Below are 19251 nucleotides of genomic sequence, written 5' to 3' on the forward strand. Positions count from 1 at the left end.
CAACACCATATGGTTAATTTTTATTTTAAGCATTGTAACATTAAAACCTGAAGCAGTACCCCTTTTTAATAAAATGACGCGAATAAATGTATGCGAAATTAGACACATCAAAATGCGGAGAAGTGCATAAACAAGAAAAAAGAAAAAGAAGAAATTTAGCTTAGATTCAGAACATAGTCTGCAAGAACACATAGACTAATTACTTTTGTTATAATTAATTCCACGCGTTCGGAGTCTCAGTTGAAAGCCAGTATTTTTATATTCAGAGTCAATAAACATAGTCGATGAACAAGCTAACAACAAGTATTGAAAAACCCAACAAAACAGTATATTTCCTCCACTGCTCTACCACTCATACAAAAACATACATCTGTTTTTCCGAATAGATTAAAAGTGGTGAAAAGATTTTTCTGCATGAGATTTTCCGTAAAAGAAACTCACGGGTACAATAACTCCTTCCAGCACTGGATGAAAAAATGATTTGCAAAAACATTTTGTACATTATTAATATGGTTAATTCGACTTCTCTAGTTAATATCACAGAAATTGAACAATGCGGGTTCTATCAAAAATGCTTTTTATTGACTTCCCAAAAGAAAGAAGTTTACAATTCGTTTATAATTTTTTATATGTGCCCAATTTTGATATTATTTTTTTTAATGTTTAAACCTTGAGGACTCAGGTTGGAATAAACCATAGCTAAAGACGTAATTACATAAACAAGCAGACATTTGCATCAAGAGTCTTATTATACTTCTCTCAGTGCAAAAACATTATTCGTTGTACACGGTGCAGAGTTTTGTTACGGAAAATATGATTTTAAAATATGTTATCTGTGTCATATTTATAATAAAAAGTTTATATGTTTTAACTTGTAAGTGATTAAATTAATTTATTTTAATAATTAAATCTTAATGAATAGTTTTATTAAATAAAATGTTTAATATTTTAGTCGGACAGCCTGAATTACATTTCTTTCGAAGTGATTACAAATATTTAGAAGCTACACGTAGTTTTTATAAAATACACAAACCGAAGACTTGGCGGGACGCGAAGGTGAAGTGTGATTTAGAAGGCGCAAAGCTGTTTTATCCTAAGAATATTAACGAACGAGATGAGCTCATCAGCCACATAAATGAAACAAACCCGAACATAGATTCCATCTATATTGGTATTAACGCAATAACCAAAGGGGTTTTTCAAAGTGTTGACGGTAAGATCTTATTTATTGTAAATTTAAAAAAAAATACTTCGTTGCAAATATCGAAAAATAATCAAAACTCTTTTATGAACTCAAGTTAAATTACGTTTTGCCAATGTTTTCTAGAGAGTCTCAGACTTTTGTTGTAAACTAGGTCTGCTTTGCATGTTCTTTTCGTTTTGTTATTGCTTTGCCTCTTTAGTAACACTTAAATTTCCTATTCTCTTTTTATATGATTGTTTGTTATATTCAAATGAAACAAAACCTGAAGGTCTTATCATACATTGATACATTGTGCGTAATATTTTTCAATAAACTACAGGCATACCAATAAGAGACTTGTACAATCAATGGATGCTTGGGGAACCAAACGACATCACCGCAGAAGATGACTGCATCGTAATGAACAAACTCGGCCTCTACAAGGATGATAAATGCAACCGACGGTTACCCTATCTCTGTAAGAAAACTATGGAATCGTTTAAACAATGGAATAATGAATGCAATGTTCCATTTATGGGTATGCACAAAACAAATGTTATACTCAAAAACTAATTCTACTACCTTTTGACTAACAAAACCTTGCAATACAATGTAATCAGTAAATTAAATATTCACTGATTAGTCAAGCAGTAGAAAATAAAAAAAATATGTGATACGTATTTCAAATTAGTTAAGAAGATTTGTTTTTTGGTATGGACGACGGCGCGGCGCTTCGTTATCTATAATTGCTTAGAATCACGTGCAAATTGAAACTCGTTCCCAAAAATGACGAGCCTGATGAGACGAGCCATCAAGTCACACTATATCACATCACATTCCAACACATCACATCAAATCGCTTTATTTTTTTACACAACGCCTTCATTACGCAAAGATATTAACTTATAAGGAAAACACGAGTTGTGGTCACAATGACGTATCAATTAAAACACGTGAGTCAAACTATTTGTTGCAGACTTAAGAAATCAACATAAAATGCACATAAGTAGTTAATTAAACATAACAAAAACGTATCTGTCGATTCAACTAGTGACCAGAGTTCAACTAGTCTCTGGACTATAATAGCAATTTAGATTAGATCGATTCACAATTCCGAAGATAAAAAAAAGTTTACAGAAAATGTAAAGTGACGAAGTTGTAATGACAACAGACTGCTGTAATTTAATTCAACATTTTATCGACTTTTCAGAATACAAATTTAATAAGGAATTGAATAAATGCTACAAGTTTCACACACTACCTAAATCTTGGGTGGATGCATCAGAAACTTGTGAAGCAGAACAAGCCTACTTAGCGATACCAAACAGTCAACTAGAAGCTAGTTATTTATCGAAAATAACTAACGAGAATCCAAAGAATTACAGTGGAAATTATCTAAGTGGCGCAGTACATTTGGGATATCGCTTTGATGAAACACCAGATGACTGGATAACCGTCAAAGGTAAGTTATCATTCAAAATTGAGCTAAAACACGACCCACTTAAAATAGTAAGGTTCAAATGGGTTGGCCAGCGTTTTTGACTTCTTCGTAAGAAAGATATTCGAGTAACTTTAGACCAAATTGTTCAGGATACGTTAACAAGTCAATTTTAGTTCATGAAATCATAAATATACATACATCATCACCAGCTTCCTATACGTCCCCATCGAGGGGCTCGGAGTCTAATCTAAGTTAGGGGTAACTAGGCTTTAACCACGCTGGTCCACTACAGATTGGGTGACTGACACACACACACACATATCTTTGAATTTCATCGCACATATGTGCAGGTTGCATTACGATGTTACCTTCATCGTAAGAACGTCAGGGAAATTATGTACATATGAAATTCGAAATTCAAAATGGTATGCGGCGGGATTCGATCCCAGGACCTGTAGATCAAATGTTTTATTACCCTTCTGCCTAATGTAAAAAGATAACCAATTTATTGCTACAGTTGTAATTTAATTTAATAGTATTTGTCTCTGAAAGATGGTTCGACAATGGTCATCATAGGGAAGGGTTAAAACCAAGACATACGACATCCCTGCATTTGTAAACGTATAAATATTACGGCTATAGTTTACAATAAAATACAAGTGATTTTCTTACATTCCAGGAGATACTTTGGAGCAGGCTGGTTACTCTTTATGGAATTACTACCAGCCAGACGGTGGAGATCGGGAGCTTTGCGGCGGCATGTTTTACAACGGAGAACTCAACGATATCAACTGTGAAGATCGAGATTGCTATTTCATTTGTGAGAGAGATAATGACAATATAATTGGTGGTAACGCCATAGAAAAGAGTGGAAAGAAATGACAACAAAACGAAAGCACTTATAATTTTATTGTTTCTTTTTCCATTACTTTACAAATATGTATTTATTATATTTTTATTTAATATTATAAGTATAGATAACTCTGTTCGTTTTCCTTACGTGTTAGTGCTTTCGTAAGTTAGTAAATTAAGTAAAACATTAAACTAATTCTTGTCATCTATGTTTTCATTATCAACTTGCCCTCGCAATTCGACTCCGAAGACCCAAGGCTCGATGTGGCTATGGGTGGTGGTAGACTGTATCAACTTGCCCTTGTCTCTATCCCTACAGAGGGTAGGCACAGTACGTACTGCTCTTCTATATATATCAACAGCCGTCATATCTCAATGAAGCATATCGTTATTTTTTTCTTTTTTTTTTAAATTGCAAAATCAGCGCTTGACCACTATCCCACCTAGACCAAGGTGAGGATGTGGTCGAAGGATGCTACGCGCTAGTTTCACGCAATCCATCTTTACTTTCTTCGGCCTATCTCTACTTTCGTAGCAATCTACATTACTCTTTCTTTATCCTATAATATTTAATTTTCAACCAGATAATACCTTACTTTTCTGATCGATTGTAATCACTCTAATATAATTTGTTTAACAAATTTCGTAGCGATTTTAGTAGTTATACGCATTGCCTAGGATATGTTTACATTGACGGATTTCATACATGTACAAAAAGACAATAAATATAGTCGATGAGCAAGAATTGAAAAAAAACAACAAAACAAAATGTATTTCCAGTACTGCTTTAACACAGGTACAAATACATATTGATATCACTGTTTTGTCAAAGTGAATTAAAGAGATGACGAGATGTTTCTGTATGAGATTTTCCGCCGTGTAAACCCACGGTTACGATGCCTCCTTCAAGAACCTGTACCGACCACGCTATAAATAATTTTGGAATTCATTCCAAACTAATTTAATATAATCGAAAAGATTTTCGACTTCTCTAGTTAAGAAATTTGACTATGGGGTCTCTATAAAATAATTTTGTTTAAACTTAAGGGCTTGGTTTGACACAAATGTTTGGCTATAGACGTAAATACAAAAATGAGTAGACATTTGCATCAAGGCTTATCCTTGTCTCAGTGTAAGACCAATATTCATTGTACACGGTTCTGTGATTTGTTTCGGAAAATATGATTTTAAAATATGTTATCTGTGTCATATTTATACTAAAAAGTTTATATGTTTTAACATGTAAGTGATTAAATTAATTTATTTTAATAATTAAACCTTAATGGATAGTTTTATTAAATAAAATGTTTAATATTTTAGCCGGACAACCTAAATTACATTTCTTTCGAAGTGATTACAAATATTTAGATGCTACACGTAGTTTTTATAAAATACATAAAGCGAAGACATGGCGGGACGCGAAGGTGAAGTGTGATTTAGAAGGCGCAAAGCTCTTTTATCCTAAGAATATTAACGAACGAGACGTGGTTATTAGCTACATAAATAAAATTAACCGGAACATAGATTCCATTTATATTGGTATTAACGCAGTGACCAAAGGGGTTTTTCAAAGTGTTGACGGTAAGCTCTTATTTGTTATCTTGTAAAAAATATAAACCTTAAAAGGATACTTCGTTGCAAATATCGATAAACAATCAATACTTTTGTATAAACTTTAGTTTAACTACGTTATAATAAGGTTTTATAGAGACTCTTATACGTTTTTTTTTAATTTAAACTAAGTCTGCCTTGCATTTTTAGCTTTACCTCTTTCTATTTTCTACTCATACTCTTTTTTATCCGATTGTTTTTTAAATTCAAATTCAATAAAATCAGTAGTACCTTCTCATTGTATTTATTTAATTAATGCTTTTTTCTAATATTTTTCAATATTTCGAATGTTCAATAAATTAACAGGGGTACCAATAAAAGACGTGTACAATCAATGGATGTCTGGAGAACCAAACGACATCACCGCCGAAGATGATTGCATCGTTATGAACAAAATCGGGCTTTATAAGGATGATAAATGCAACCGACGGTTACCCTATCTTTGTAAGAAAACTATGGAATCATTCACACAATGGAATAATGAATGCAACGTTCCATTTTTGGGTATGTTCAAAACAAATATTGTAATCAAAAACAAATCCGGAGCCCGAGATTGTTGTCATGTTATTGCCACCGAGGTGCCGCAAAACAATTTAATCAGTCAATTTTAAAATCACTGATTAGTCAAGCAGTATAAAATAAAATATATGTGATACGTATTTTAAGTTAAAAGATTTGTATTTTAGTTTGGACGAAGCCGCGGCGCTTTGTTATGTATTCTAATATCATGTGCAAATTGCAACCGGTTCTCCAAATTTTTCTTCCTGGATTTCAAAATAATATTCACATAGTTAAATCAAATTATAAATAAGACTAGAAACTAGAGAATAAAAATAATTGAGATTAGATTTATTTATTAATTCCTTAGTTAAGGGAAAGTTTACAGAAAACATAAAGTGACGAAGTTGTAAGACAACAGACTGCGGTTATTTACTTAAATATTTTACCAACTTTTCAGAGTATAAATTCAATAAGGAATTGAATAAATGCTACAAGTTTCACACACTACCTAAATCTTGGGTGGATGCGGCGCAAACTTGCGAAGCTGAACAAGCCTACTTGGCAATACCAAACAGTCAAGAAGAAGCTAGTTATTTATCGAAAATAACTAACGAGAATCCAAAAAATTACAGTGGAAGTTATCTAAGTGGAGCAGTACATTTGGGATATCGCTTTGATGAAACACTAGATGACTGGATAACCGTCAAAGGTAAGTTATCATTCTAAAACTACGCACACTTCTAATAGTCAGGTTAAAATAGGTGGGCCAGGATAAACACCAATGATAGAGGATATGTGAGAAGATAGAAATAATAATGATCCTATCTTATCCGGATTAAAATTTGACTTCTTGTTAATCTTGTTAATAATCTTATTAATCTTACTATTATTATAAATGCAAAAGTTTAGATAGATGGATGTTTGTTAAAGTTTATAACCTAAACTGGTGAACGGATCTCGATAAAATTTGGCATAGATGTAGAAGATAATCTGGAATAACACATAGGCTGCTTAAATTTGTTATTGTAAATCTACGCGGACGGAATCCCGGGCCAAATAGCAAATTCTTACAGCCTTTAAGTCTTCTCCTTGAAAAAGAATGAACTAACTTTAAGCCGAGTTGTTCAGGATACGGCAACAAGACAGTTTCTGCTCAAGAAATTACAAACATGTAAGATATGTATCGCCAAAAAAGACCTTTCTGTCTTATCAGAAACTGACTAATTTAATGCTTCTAATTGAATATAATTGTAATTATCTCTGAATGATGGTTCACGACAATGATCAATTTAGTGTAGGGTTATTACCGCGACATACGACATACTCCCCCTAAATCTGTAAACGTATAAATGTTACGCCTCTAGTTTAATGAAACAAGTGATTTTATTTATATTTCAGGTGATACTTTGGAGCAGGCTGGTTACTTTGTATGGAACTACTACAAGCCGGACGGTGGAGAACAGGAGCATTGCGGCGGCATGTTTTACAACGGACAACTCAACGATATCAGCTGTGAAGCTCAACATTGCTATTTCATTTGTGAGAGAGACAATGATAATCTCAATGCGATTTTATAACCTAATCGGTGTAAAAATAGAAAAGAGTTTAGTATTGTCAACCAAATGAAAGCATTAACAAGTCTATTTTTTCTTTTTTTCTGTGTCTTACTTTACAGATTTCTATTTTTTTTTATTTAAATACTTGAATTTAATTAAAACGTTAATAAAACAAATAAAATATTAAACTTATTCTTGTCATCTATGTTTTGTCTTTGTAAAACGCAAATTCTTTTAGATTTATAATTTTAAGAATAATTAAATATTTACATTTAAAATGTGTTTTTAGTTAAATATTTTTTTAGTATACTACGCCTTATTTACATTAAAAAATAACTACGATTCAAATTAGTGAAGTTATTTCTACAATAATTTAGAAAGGAGCCATGTAAAGGTTAAAATGTCTTAAAATGGAATTAAAAATTCACACATACTACTATACACACAAACACATACTATATCTATTTGAAGACGCCGAGTCCATGTGACCTTTACACTTGAGTTCAGCATAGTTCAATAGTCACATACAAACATGACTACCTCATATATCCTGTTAATCCAGTTTTTATGCACGACCTTCATATACCTTTGTGTATAAACACACACATACACACACACACACATATATGTTTACTCTAGCCAGTATTTCATCATATTTATATTAGCCAGTCGTATTCACCTGCAATAATGAATTTTAAATGTGTAGTGTCGTTTTGCGTTTGTTTTATATTAACTAATGTATTCAGTAAGTATTTTTAAAATCATTATAAAAACGTGATTTTTTGTTAACTGGTTCAAAGACCACAAAGCATGGAATGTGATGAAAATGATATTCAGAAGACTCGGTAAACAAAACAAGATTTTAATATCTTATTCTAAGAATATATATAGGAATAATATCAATTTGAAGGATACTTATAAGTTAGTAATTTAATAAAAACAATAATAAATCTTGTTTTGAACGAACTTGATTTCATGAAAACAGTAGAATAGACAACAGGAGAAAGAGCGATTAATGTGAATGGTTGCCAGCTGCAAATGTAGAGGTAGAAGGAAGAAAGTAAGGATGGATTGTGTGTAAGACGACATGCAATAGGGAGTGAATTCAGATAAGGCGGCTGATAGATATATGGAATAGCAGTACGTACTGTGCCAACGTTCCTTAGGGATAAGAGCCGGACAATAAAACATAGAATAAACTGTACCTATAAAATAAATGTGCGCATTATTGATTATATTTAAGGCCAGGCAGACAAAAATTTCTTCCGCGAAGATTATAAATATATCGAAGACAGGCGCAGCTTTTATAAAATTCACACTATGGCTAGAACTTGGGAAGAAGCGAAGAAGAGATGTAAACTAGAAGGGGCCACTTTGTTCTACCCTGAAGACCAGTACGAGGTTGAATCAATTACTGCTTACTGGAATATAACTCATGGATTCAATACTATATACATTGGCGTTTCGGATTTAGTGGCCAACGAAGTCTATAGAACTGTAGATGGTGAGCTTAATCTAAAATTAGTGGTAATAATATTATGTGCATATTTGATACGTGTTACCATGTTACGTGATACCAAAACAACTATTAACTACCATAGGCAATAGAATTGTAATTACTTTGTTACATAATATGCTAATAGTTTTTTGGGGTTTTCCTATTGATAAACCGATTACTTCACATGTTTTCCTCTTTAGAGAGGTGTGGGTTTTTTGAGTACATATGCACCACTGTGAGATGAATAAAAAGTGTTTTTTAAATTACAGGAGTTTCTATAAATGATGTTTACAATAACTGGGCTCAAGGAGAGCCTAACAACAGCGATGGTAACGAACACTGCCTGACCATGGCTCTCAATGGTACACTCAACGACGATAGATGTGACAAAACATATAACTTCATATGCAAAAAAACTCTAGCCTCTGTTAAATGGAACGAACTTTGTAATATTCCGGACAGAGGTAAGGTTTTTGCTGTTAATATGAGCGATTTTTTACATTGTAAATGGTTCATAATATTAGCGTTTATGAATTCAGAATGTTAGAAAGATAAAAAAAAAATATTAGTTGTGATTTTAATAACTATGTGTCATTGATATTTTTTATTCTGTGGGCCTTCTTAATAATAGACATTCAATTTAATGGAAACAATAATTTACGTGTTATGTTTTCTTTATCAGAATACCGATATAGTGAAGAGACATCCCGCTGTTACAAGCTTCACCAGACTCCCGCAACTTGGAGCGAAGCGGCGCTAGTGTGCGACATCGAAGAATCTTACCTGGCCGTAATAAGTAGCGAAGTGGAAGCACAATATTTGGCAGAGTTAACCAGTGACGCGTTCAGTATTAATGATATTACACCGATTCCGTGTAATTTTATCGCTTTAGGAATTAGCATTAAGGACAAAACTGGCTGGAAAACGATATTAGGTAAATTACTTTTTTTTTACAAACATATTAAGTACACTTATATGATGTGGCCATAAGACAAACTAAAATATAAACGCTCACTAGTGCTCCAGTTAGCGCCAAAAAACTTCTCATAAGATCCTTTTCATACTGTAACTATCATGTAATATTTTTTTAGCTATTGTATAATTTCTGAAAGAATTAACCTAACCTAACCGCGACACTAGCGCCAGTCGTCGCGGGCTGAATATTCTATGAGTTTTAACTTTGATTCATCTGTTTGTTTCTACCTTTCGTGTAACTCTGTCATAATATTTATGAAGGCTATTTTTCCAGGTGAATTGATACAATACAGCGGATACAACCAATGGGCTGAAGTATCTGATAATGTGAACGAGGATATGGCGTGCGGTGGTATGCACTACAACGGCACACTCACTAGCATCGACTGTGATGCCAAATGTTATTTCATATGTGAACACGAAAACAAATTGCTTGGTTACTTGGACGATCGGTTTAGCGGTTAGATTTTAGCAAGGTACGAGAACAACCGAGCAACCGAGAATCTCTGGGAGCGCTTTAACCGACTTCTCTGTTACATAAATTTCTTATGTATGCAAAGAAATCAGTTACATGCTTGTCCGCAATTTCGCGACGATATTTATATTTCTGGTCTGAATATGCATGTTTTTGTACATTCACGGTTATGTTGATATCTAAAAAAAATGATTTAACTCTAATAAAGCATTATTATAAGTTTGTATATATTCTTTACTTTGAATTTAAACAAATACCCTTATAAATGCCATAATTTGTCAGTATATTGGAGCTAAAGTTCTAGAACGTTAATATTAATTACACAAAGTTATTAATAAATCATTTACTAATGTAAAAATAACATGAAATATTTAACACAGATTATAATGAATTAAATTCTTAAGAATATTGGTAAAGCCTGGCAACAGGTAAAATTATTATGTGTAAAATACAGTTTTATAAAAACCAGTCCCTTTAAATGTATACACATTGGAAATAAAGTATGTACATAAGGATTGAAATCACAATCCTATCCCTCAGTGAACACAGCTTTGCCTACAAGTGGCAGATACCTTACAAAAGGACCTCCAAAAGAGAGGACCATTCTGAAAGGTTCAACGTACGTAGCTAACAGATATAACGGCAGCAGGTAGAAGACGAAAGCAGTCACCAACAAATCAAGCACGTACAGTCTGAAACAAACGATGTTTGTCAATAATCTGAATTTTAAAAGAATTTCAATTATTTTTCCTGCCTTAATCCTGTCATATATGTGTGTTTCGATTTTACAATTTCATATGTAAATAATTTACTAGTCGTTAGTACGAAACATTGTGATGCAACCTACACATATCGGCGAAGGAATTCAACTAACCCGCAGTGGACCAGCGTGGTTGACTATGGTCTAGTCACCTCTAACAAAGGGTAGGCTCAGAGCCCCTGATGATGAGCTAATGATGCTTAAAATCTTAGTACGTCTCTTACTATACATTAGTAACTTATAGTATTGTATATCATTTGTACTTACATATTGTTCTGTAGTCTTGCTTTAGGAAGATTCTCGAGTTTTTCCTTCAAGCAGAACATTTTCGCTCCCAACATACAGCTCTCTATATAAGGTTCTACCTCGATTATTTTCAAGTCCATCGGGAAGTTCTTCGTGTCCGCAGCATTAAGGCGTGTAGATAATGCTTTAAAGTTGTTCGTGTCGAACCACCATTCACGAGTCGTAAAGTATTGGAGGACTTCTAAACCGACTGATATGCGATTTTGGATTCGTACCATACTGCAAAAAAATCATATTTTTAAAAGATTTGTTATGACCCTATATTTGTTGGTACAAGGCCTTTTTATTAATTCAAGATGTTAGTGCCATTTGATCGTTGACAACACACGATGCACACATTTTGGATATTTAAAGTAAAAATGGTTTTGTTATTGTATAAGAAGTAAGAGGAGATACAGAAGATAAACATTCCAATCTACAGAAAAAAATCTATACCACAATTGAATGAATATTAAATTATTAAATACTTACAATCTTTTTTGTCCAAATATAAGCATTAAGAAGTCAATGAGATAGGCGGGTAGGATATGGAAGAACAAGACGCAGATGCTGTGTATGAACTTGTTGTGACGAATGTTGCCGTCCGGGTACCAGAGGGGGCCTTCGAAAGGATACTTCCTGACCGTTGCTTTCCCCACGTCTAAAACCTCCTTCCACGTGGTATCTCTATCGTCACCCGATGTTAAGTTGAAGACGGGGATTTCTGGACTTCTGGTTACAAATATATGAAAGAAAATGATTACCTAGATATTTTTTACAACAAAATTGTCTTACAATCAACTTAAAGTTACATGTCTTGTTAAAATAAAAAATTAACCGTAGTTCCCTACAAATCGGGTTATAGCAAGCAATTTTTTTGCAATAACGTTGTTACAGTATTTTATTAAAATAGCGAAGTTTATGTGCATTTATAAAACTTAGGACATATTTTAACAAACCTTTCAGGTAGAGAGTTGATGTGGTAAGGTATGACTATGATGGCATTGATAGCGATGTCCACAGGGATGACTTCAGCGTGGTAGTGGCCGATGCAGTGCATGGAGCGGATGACACCCTTGCCCGCGCCCACCATCAGCCCCACGGGACCATTCAAATTGTCAACCCAGCCTTCTATCGGTTCTTTATATGAAGGTGTAACTATAATATAATATTTAAGTTTATGTATCATAATAAAATACCAATAATTAAAATCGTATTTAAGGAGCGTGCGCACACTTATGACTAAACTATCGCACAAGTGTTGTGCGATTGTCGATTGTTCAACTGTTTAGTTGGACAACTAAAAATCGAGTAGTGTGAGCATATAACCTCATAGAAATCAAAGCGAGATTATACAATTGTGCGATAGTTTAGTTTCAGGTGTGCAAGCTCCAAGCACTATGATTTAAAAAATGTTTAACAAAAAGTCCTTAGATGTCGACTGATGAAGTGCTCTTGGATGGGTGAATTTTAAGAAAGGAACTGTCATATAAATCCAATAGTTACCTAGAAAAAGGTATAAAATAGTTCAATATCTCACCAATGCTCGGTCGCACGACGCATACTGGTAGGTCAGGGTATTGTTCCTTGACAAGCGTTTCCGCAAGCCTTTTGGAGTACGTGTAGGAGTTGGCGTGCGCTTGCAGCATGGACGGCGTCAGAAGGTTCACCTGCTCGTCTGTCAGCCAGCTCGCAGCTCGCAATACTTCGTGAGGATTCGCCGGTGGATCGTGAACCTGAATTAAATTTATCATTTACTAGATTTTGCCTGCAACTCCTTCCACATGGAATTAAAAAGAAAAGTGAGTAGCCCACGTGCTCTTCCAGACTATGTCCTACATCTATGCCAAATTTCATTCAGATCCGTTTAGCCGTTTAGGCTACAAACTCTAACAAACATCCATCCATCAAAACATTCGTATTTACGAATATATAATTAGTATGATTATTATCTTTGTATAAAGTAACATTGATATTTGCAAGAGAATTTACTCACATGATAAAACTACGAAAACATCTTATTCCTTCTTACTAAACCTACTGTGTCCTATCGCATCATATTTTTCTTTTCTGTTTTACATTATGTTCGAAATTGCCTAAATCGTACTATAATAATTTTGCTTTCGAATGTACAAAGATTTTTTTTTTAATTTGATCAATAATTAAAATGCTTAGGTAACCTTTTCAGCCATCCTACTGTAATCAGGATAACAAAAAGCTGTTGACAGGTGCACGAAGGATACGAGGTTCTTAATTCTCTTTGCCACGTCCAGAACTCTCATGGTGCCCTTGGTGTTCATCTCCAGACCTTCTTTCAGCGGCGCCTCGAGCCGGAGACTGGCAGCGAAGTGGAACACCACTGAAACCTGGAACATTTACATAATTTTTTATAGTATTTGATTATACTGTCGCGTTAAAAAAATCATCACCATAATTCATCGCTTTGTATAAATCACTATACGCTTTAAAACACTAACTAGGAGTTTATAACTAAGATAAAACATTCTCGCACTTTTCATCTAACGTCTAAGTTACAAAAGCTTCTCAGTTCTGGCCACAGAAGATTATTTAATTACCACAGGCCACCACAAGTCTCTAACAGCTTTCTCTTTACTTCGTATTTCCCAATGTGTGTTGCGTCGCCGTTAGAACTACGTAAATAGCACCCGTTAATTCATTTACCATACTAGGAATCCAGTAGATATCTAACGGACATTATAATTAACTACAGTATAAATAAAATCACATTTATGTTGCACTTATGGACTTCACCAATATTTACCTCATTATAAATCTGTTCCAGTACTTTAGGGTCAACTCCTAAATTGTCGTACATGATATCTCCAGACACGGGAACGAGTTTCTTCATCATATGCGGTTTCTCTTCTCGTATCCTCGAGAACAGCTGGAAATTACATTGTAAACTTTAAGGCAAATATTACGAATCAATCGACGTTAGAAACTTAAATACGTAACTTATAATATGTATGCTTGTTTATTTTAATCGACAATATTATAACTTGACAAAGACTTTTCCTTCTTACCATGATATTAAATTGGATATGAGAGTAAATTTTACACTCTTCGGCAATTTAAAACAAAAATCATAATCCTTTTTAACAATTTTAAAGTCTTGTTTTTCGAGCAATCTCTTTTACACTTACTCTATTCTTTGCAATTTTAACTACTTCGATTTCACTTTTCTATTCCGCAGCAAACGTGAATTTCAAAATATAAAAATTGGCTAACTCACGGGCAATTTCCACATATCTTCTATCCGTGACTCCGGCGTCTTGCCGCGCTTGGAGCGCACGAGAGCATATACGCAGCCTATATCGGGCACGCTGTACAGCATCTTCTCAATAAGCACCTTTCCCATGAGCCCTGAGGCTCCAGTGACGAGGACATGACGCCCTCTGTACCATTCGTTCACTTCTGAATTCATGTTGCCTCAAGCTGAGGAAGATCAATAGTATAAGTTACTTACAACTATGATAAAGTAATATGGCATTAACTCCACCTTAGACTGTTAATACACAAAAACAAATGAAAACTTACTAAAGGTGTTAAAACGAATATTGATTTGGATTCCGCTATTTCAAAAGATTAATTCAGAGAATATAGGTTCTTATTTCTAGTTATAGTTATAGTTATTCTTAACAATTATAAATAAATGTTTGGTGAAATTTTGATCTACTAAGATTACTCTAGATCATTCAAGCTAATTCAACTCTTTAATATTTCAACTCTAGACAATAAACTGTATAGTATCATGTGATTTTATCTCAGTGACCACAGAATTGAACTAGGGTACATCAACAGGCGTGTCAAGCATGTTTAAAGTTATGTGCAATCTCCAACACACCTGCGAAGTATTTTGCGTAATAGCAATGTGATGATATAATAGACCTTTTAAAATGGGGTATTAGCGTAAATTATACGCCTCTTCTGCGAATTGACCTACTCCACATAACCTTGATTATTTTATCAGATACGGTACAAAACGTGGATATAAGAGAAATCAAAAAAAAAAAATTATCTCGTTTCACGCTTTTGTCTACATTTGAAATGTTTGAGGTGATTAATTTGATTAATTTTATTTCTGATCAGATATTCCGTATTATTTTTAAGCAAGAGTCTTGGATTTCCCTTTTAAGTAACACAAGGATTGACTACAAAAATTCAAGCAGCGTTAAACTATCACAAACTGGTTCCCCTAACCGCAAAATCACGTTATTCCGTAACTGGCTTACGCAAAATTATTGTGACATGACATACGAGGTTTGAAACGATACCCAGTGTGTTAGTAGAATATCGTTTTTCACTTTAAATGTGGGTTTCCATTGCATGATTCTAGACACGTGGTTCATCTAGTTTGCTCAGTTAAAGATTCAGACTATGACGTCTTGTTACCTTCGAAATCTTTGTATGGAACAACATTTTGGTGTGTATTACTATGAAAGAACATGTACTTGTACATATAAAACAATACATTTTCTTAAATTATTTGTATAGTAATATTATTTTACATAACTTCGATAATATAATCAAAAGTATCTATAACAGGTGGAGAACAAATGTAAATAACATTCATAGAGAACCCGCTCAGAAGTAGTGAAAGTTTACGCTCCGTTTCAACCGGATGTTTTATTATTTCAAACATTACATAACTTATTCTACCTTACTTAATGCTTAAGTTAACCATAAATGATGAACTAGATTTATTATACCATATACTATTCTACCAAAGTAACTGAAATAAAATAAAGTATAATAGTTTACAGAATATAATAGTTAGTTTAAAACTATAAAATCACTAGCTTTCGCACGCGGCTCCGTCCGCGTGGAATTAAAAAAAACAAAAGTGTATGTTATGCCTTATGCCTATATGTTCTTCCAGACTATCCTCTACATCTATACCAAATTTCATAGAAATCCGTACAGCCGTTTAGGCTACAAACTCTAACAAACATCCATCTATTCATCTAAACTTTCGAATTTATAATATTAGTATGAAGTTTGCTTTAAAACAAATTTTTAAACACAATGAGTTAAAATATCAATACAATAAAATGAGGTAAATGTTAATGCATGGTTAGTCTTCAAAGTCAGTATGGTTCGCGTGACATAAGTACATAACATCGCTATTGTGCTTAACCTTCAAGTTATAAGTAAACAATAATTAGAAAAACAGAATCATATAATACTACAGAAGTACTGCAAATAAATAAACTCGCCGGTAATGCAGTTACTATTGAGACGAGTTTTATAAAGGTTATAGCGCACTTATCAAATGCGTTAGTGCGAAAATGATAAAAGCGCTATAACCTTTAAATGCCTCTGTTAGTAAAGCGTTTGACTTAGTAAAAAAAATGTATGAATTAAAAAAATACTGTTTTACCTTTTGTTCATAATTTATCAGTTTTAAGAAGAGCGGAAGAATGTATTTACAAATATTTATGTAATGTTAATATACACAAATTCCCAAAAAGGAATGACATAAACACGAACAGTTAAATATCCTGGATAGATAACATTTACCTTGTTTCATGTAAGACAGTAATACTGTAAAGCACTAAGCCAAGGGTTGCGAAACATTTGCAGGCGTGCTTAACTTTTCTGGGCTCATCTCTGATCAAAAAATTAACTATGCATTACGAAAAAAGTATGAAAGATATTCTATGGTATATTAGGAGTGACCGCAAAGTGATGACTACAATAGTAACTGAATATACCCAATTTTTACAAACGCACATCTACCTAGACTAATATAATAAAGCGTAAACACACACTACTTCGAGTGTAATGTCAGCAATCACAGCATATTTTTGAAAAAAAAATCTTCAATAAAATACTTGTGATTATATATTTTCAAGCTATTAAACTTAAATAAAATGGAAAAACCTTCACATGGGAAAGGGACCATAAACTATAAGCTGCCAACATTAAGGAAGCAAGTTTATTATGGTAACAGTAAATTTGACATTTGCAATTAAGAACATGACAAATGTAAACAGTAAAATAAAGTTTTTATAATTTCATGCGAATGAAGCCGCACGGGAACAGCCAGTATTAAATGTTTCCTATAATCTTAAATGGTTACTTAAAAATATTGATAAGTGAACCTTCGCCATCCCTGTCTAATAACTCAAAACATTGTATAGAAAATGTTACAAAATGTAACGGAAATACAAAAAACACGCTAATTATGTTTTGTAACATAGCAACAAAACACGATACGTACAGTTAGATAATATGAGATGAAACGCACAAATCGTTACCGAATGCAGCAAACGTAATCAAATTGTACTACATATGTACTATGTTGTTACATAAAAAGTAACAAATTTAACACTGGTGTAAATAATTATAACTGGCAATTACTTTGTTGAAAGCAATTCGAATAAACGGTGAACTTCTAGCTTTCAAACGATACTCGAATTAGGATAAGATATCGATTTGTACATAACTTTTTTAATGAGAGCTCAATACTTAACTATAATAGTAACTAATTTGGTTTTCTAAGCGTTAATAGTCTAATAGTAAAGAGTTACCTATGACGTGGTCATGGGTTCGAATACGTCATTTCACTTTTGGTAAGTCTGTTTATGTAATATTTATAAAAATAAATATTCCAACAAATGTTTCTTAATCGAAATCATACAAGTTTCGAAAATCCAACAGATCCAATAATCATAGAAATACAGAAAGGTTTTAATTATTTTCACCTTAAAAACGTCATTCAAAAGGCAAATGCTGGTTAATTAAGAAAAAAGTCTCATTAGAAATTTCACAATTTTAAGTTATTTATATAGACAGCAAGATGTAACTTGATGTAACTTTATCAATAAAATACCATGGAATTTAAGCGCGACCTGTTTCACATAACCTTGAAAAACTACAAATCGTTAAATGGCATAATTTTTTACTAATAAAATCTTTATCAAAACAGTAACATTTTTTACAGATAAAATCATTGTTGTTCCAAATTCGTATAAAAATGAATTAGTTATAGTACCAATAACAAACCATGTCGTTATATCTACACTACACTATAAAATACATCTTTCAAATTTTCACGCGAAAGTTGTTATAACACGATTTAGTATAGAAAAATCTCTAATATTTCACAATAAATGTTATCTATGTTGTTTAAGTTTTCATTTCAATGAATTAACTTTAACAAATTATATAAATAGTCAAATTTTAATTTCTGACACAGATAAACAATCAAAAATATCGTCTTAAACTATTCATATAAAGACCTTTTTTATGTATTAAACGTTAACTCATAAATCATTAGTCACATATAACAACAAATAAACTAGACATAGATGTTAGTAATTTTCCTAATTGTCACTTAAATTGAACATTAACTTACCGCGTATTATTAAATTGTAAACACCAGCACTAGAAAGTTCGACCACCGACGGCTCACGCTGACTGACTGAGTAGTGTCTCGTCTAACTCGACTTGCTGGGGAAATATTGCGTGCTTAGTCACTATTAGGGTTGCGACTTACGCTTTGTTGTCTAAGTTACCTAAGAACCCGATTCTGTAAAGTCGGTTGTTTTTACTGATATAATTCAATATCAGAATATTGGTACAGGGTGTTTCGACTTGTGTAGACATAATACTTGGTTTAATTTACCGGGTACACTAAAAATTATAAGACAGAACTCCTATTTTTTAATAGAACACGACTTCAAATTCTGTTCATTTTATTTAAGACAATATTTTGAGAAGTAATGATTAAGTAAGAACTGTCATACTATTGAGAATACAATTATTATTTTAAATAAAGTAACATTAATTATTGAAATACGTCGTGTTCTTGGGACAATTTTATAAATCACATTTGATACTTCTTCAAAATTCCAGCAAGGTAACCTTATAAAGGCGGTCGGATATAAAATATTTTTAGTTAGAACAGCACAATTGCTTATCTGTTTTTGAAATTTCGATTACATATTCATTGTGTAATAATAATCGAAATCGAGTGTTGGTTAAATTGTTTCAAACACAACGTTACACTAACCTGAACCATTTCTTCTTTTTCACACACAACACTAGGGATGTTACAAACATCGAACAAAATACATTGATTTTTAGAA

The 19251-nt window shown here is 32.9% G+C and overlaps 4 protein-coding genes across 4 annotated transcripts; 3 read left to right on the forward strand and 1 right to left on the reverse strand.

The window, feature by feature from the left end:
* Positions 1–635: 635 nt before the first annotated feature.
* LOC106109477 (macrophage mannose receptor 1-like) lies at positions 636–3681 on the forward strand. Its single transcript, XM_013290990.1, has 5 exons — positions 636–874; positions 953–1213; positions 1524–1721; positions 2394–2645; positions 3304–3681. The coding sequence occupies exons 1-5, from the start codon at positions 814–816 to the stop codon at positions 3504–3506; spliced, it is 975 nt and encodes a 324-aa protein (XP_013146444.1). The 5' UTR covers positions 636–813; the 3' UTR covers positions 3507–3681.
* Positions 3682–4201: 520 nt separating this feature from the next.
* On the forward strand, positions 4202–7365 carry LOC106109479 (macrophage mannose receptor 1-like). The gene is made up of 5 exons (XM_013290991.1): positions 4202–4718; positions 4797–5057; positions 5394–5591; positions 6046–6297; positions 6987–7365. Exons 1-5 carry the CDS (start codon positions 4658–4660, stop codon positions 7163–7165), a joined length of 951 nt encoding a protein of 316 aa, XP_013146445.1. The 5' UTR covers positions 4202–4657; the 3' UTR covers positions 7166–7365.
* A 414-nt stretch (positions 7366–7779) lies between these two features.
* Positions 7780–10272, forward strand: LOC106109203 (macrophage mannose receptor 1-like). Its single transcript, XM_013290613.1, has 5 exons — positions 7780–7889; positions 8388–8648; positions 8912–9106; positions 9325–9576; positions 9892–10272. Exons 1-5 carry the CDS (start codon positions 7832–7834, stop codon positions 10080–10082), a joined length of 957 nt encoding a protein of 318 aa, XP_013146067.1. The 5' UTR covers positions 7780–7831; the 3' UTR covers positions 10083–10272.
* A 148-nt stretch (positions 10273–10420) lies between these two features.
* Positions 10421–18623, reverse strand: LOC106109480 (putative fatty acyl-CoA reductase CG8306). The gene is made up of 9 exons (XM_013290992.1): positions 18519–18623; positions 14391–14593; positions 13920–14042; positions 13318–13503; positions 12678–12873; positions 12097–12295; positions 11630–11869; positions 11120–11377; positions 10421–10784 (listed from the first exon to the last, which is right to left on the reverse strand). The coding sequence occupies exons 2-9, from the start codon at positions 14580–14582 to the stop codon at positions 10622–10624; spliced, it is 1557 nt and encodes a 518-aa protein (XP_013146446.1). The 5' UTR covers positions 14583–14593; positions 18519–18623; the 3' UTR covers positions 10421–10621.
* Positions 18624–19251: the final 628 nt, after the last annotated feature.

This window comes from Papilio polytes, unplaced genomic scaffold, assembly GCF_000836215.1.
Source record: "Papilio polytes unplaced genomic scaffold, Ppol_1.0 DF821289.1, whole genome shotgun sequence".
In the NCBI taxonomy this organism is placed as follows: domain Eukaryota; kingdom Metazoa; phylum Arthropoda; class Insecta; order Lepidoptera; family Papilionidae; genus Papilio; species Papilio polytes.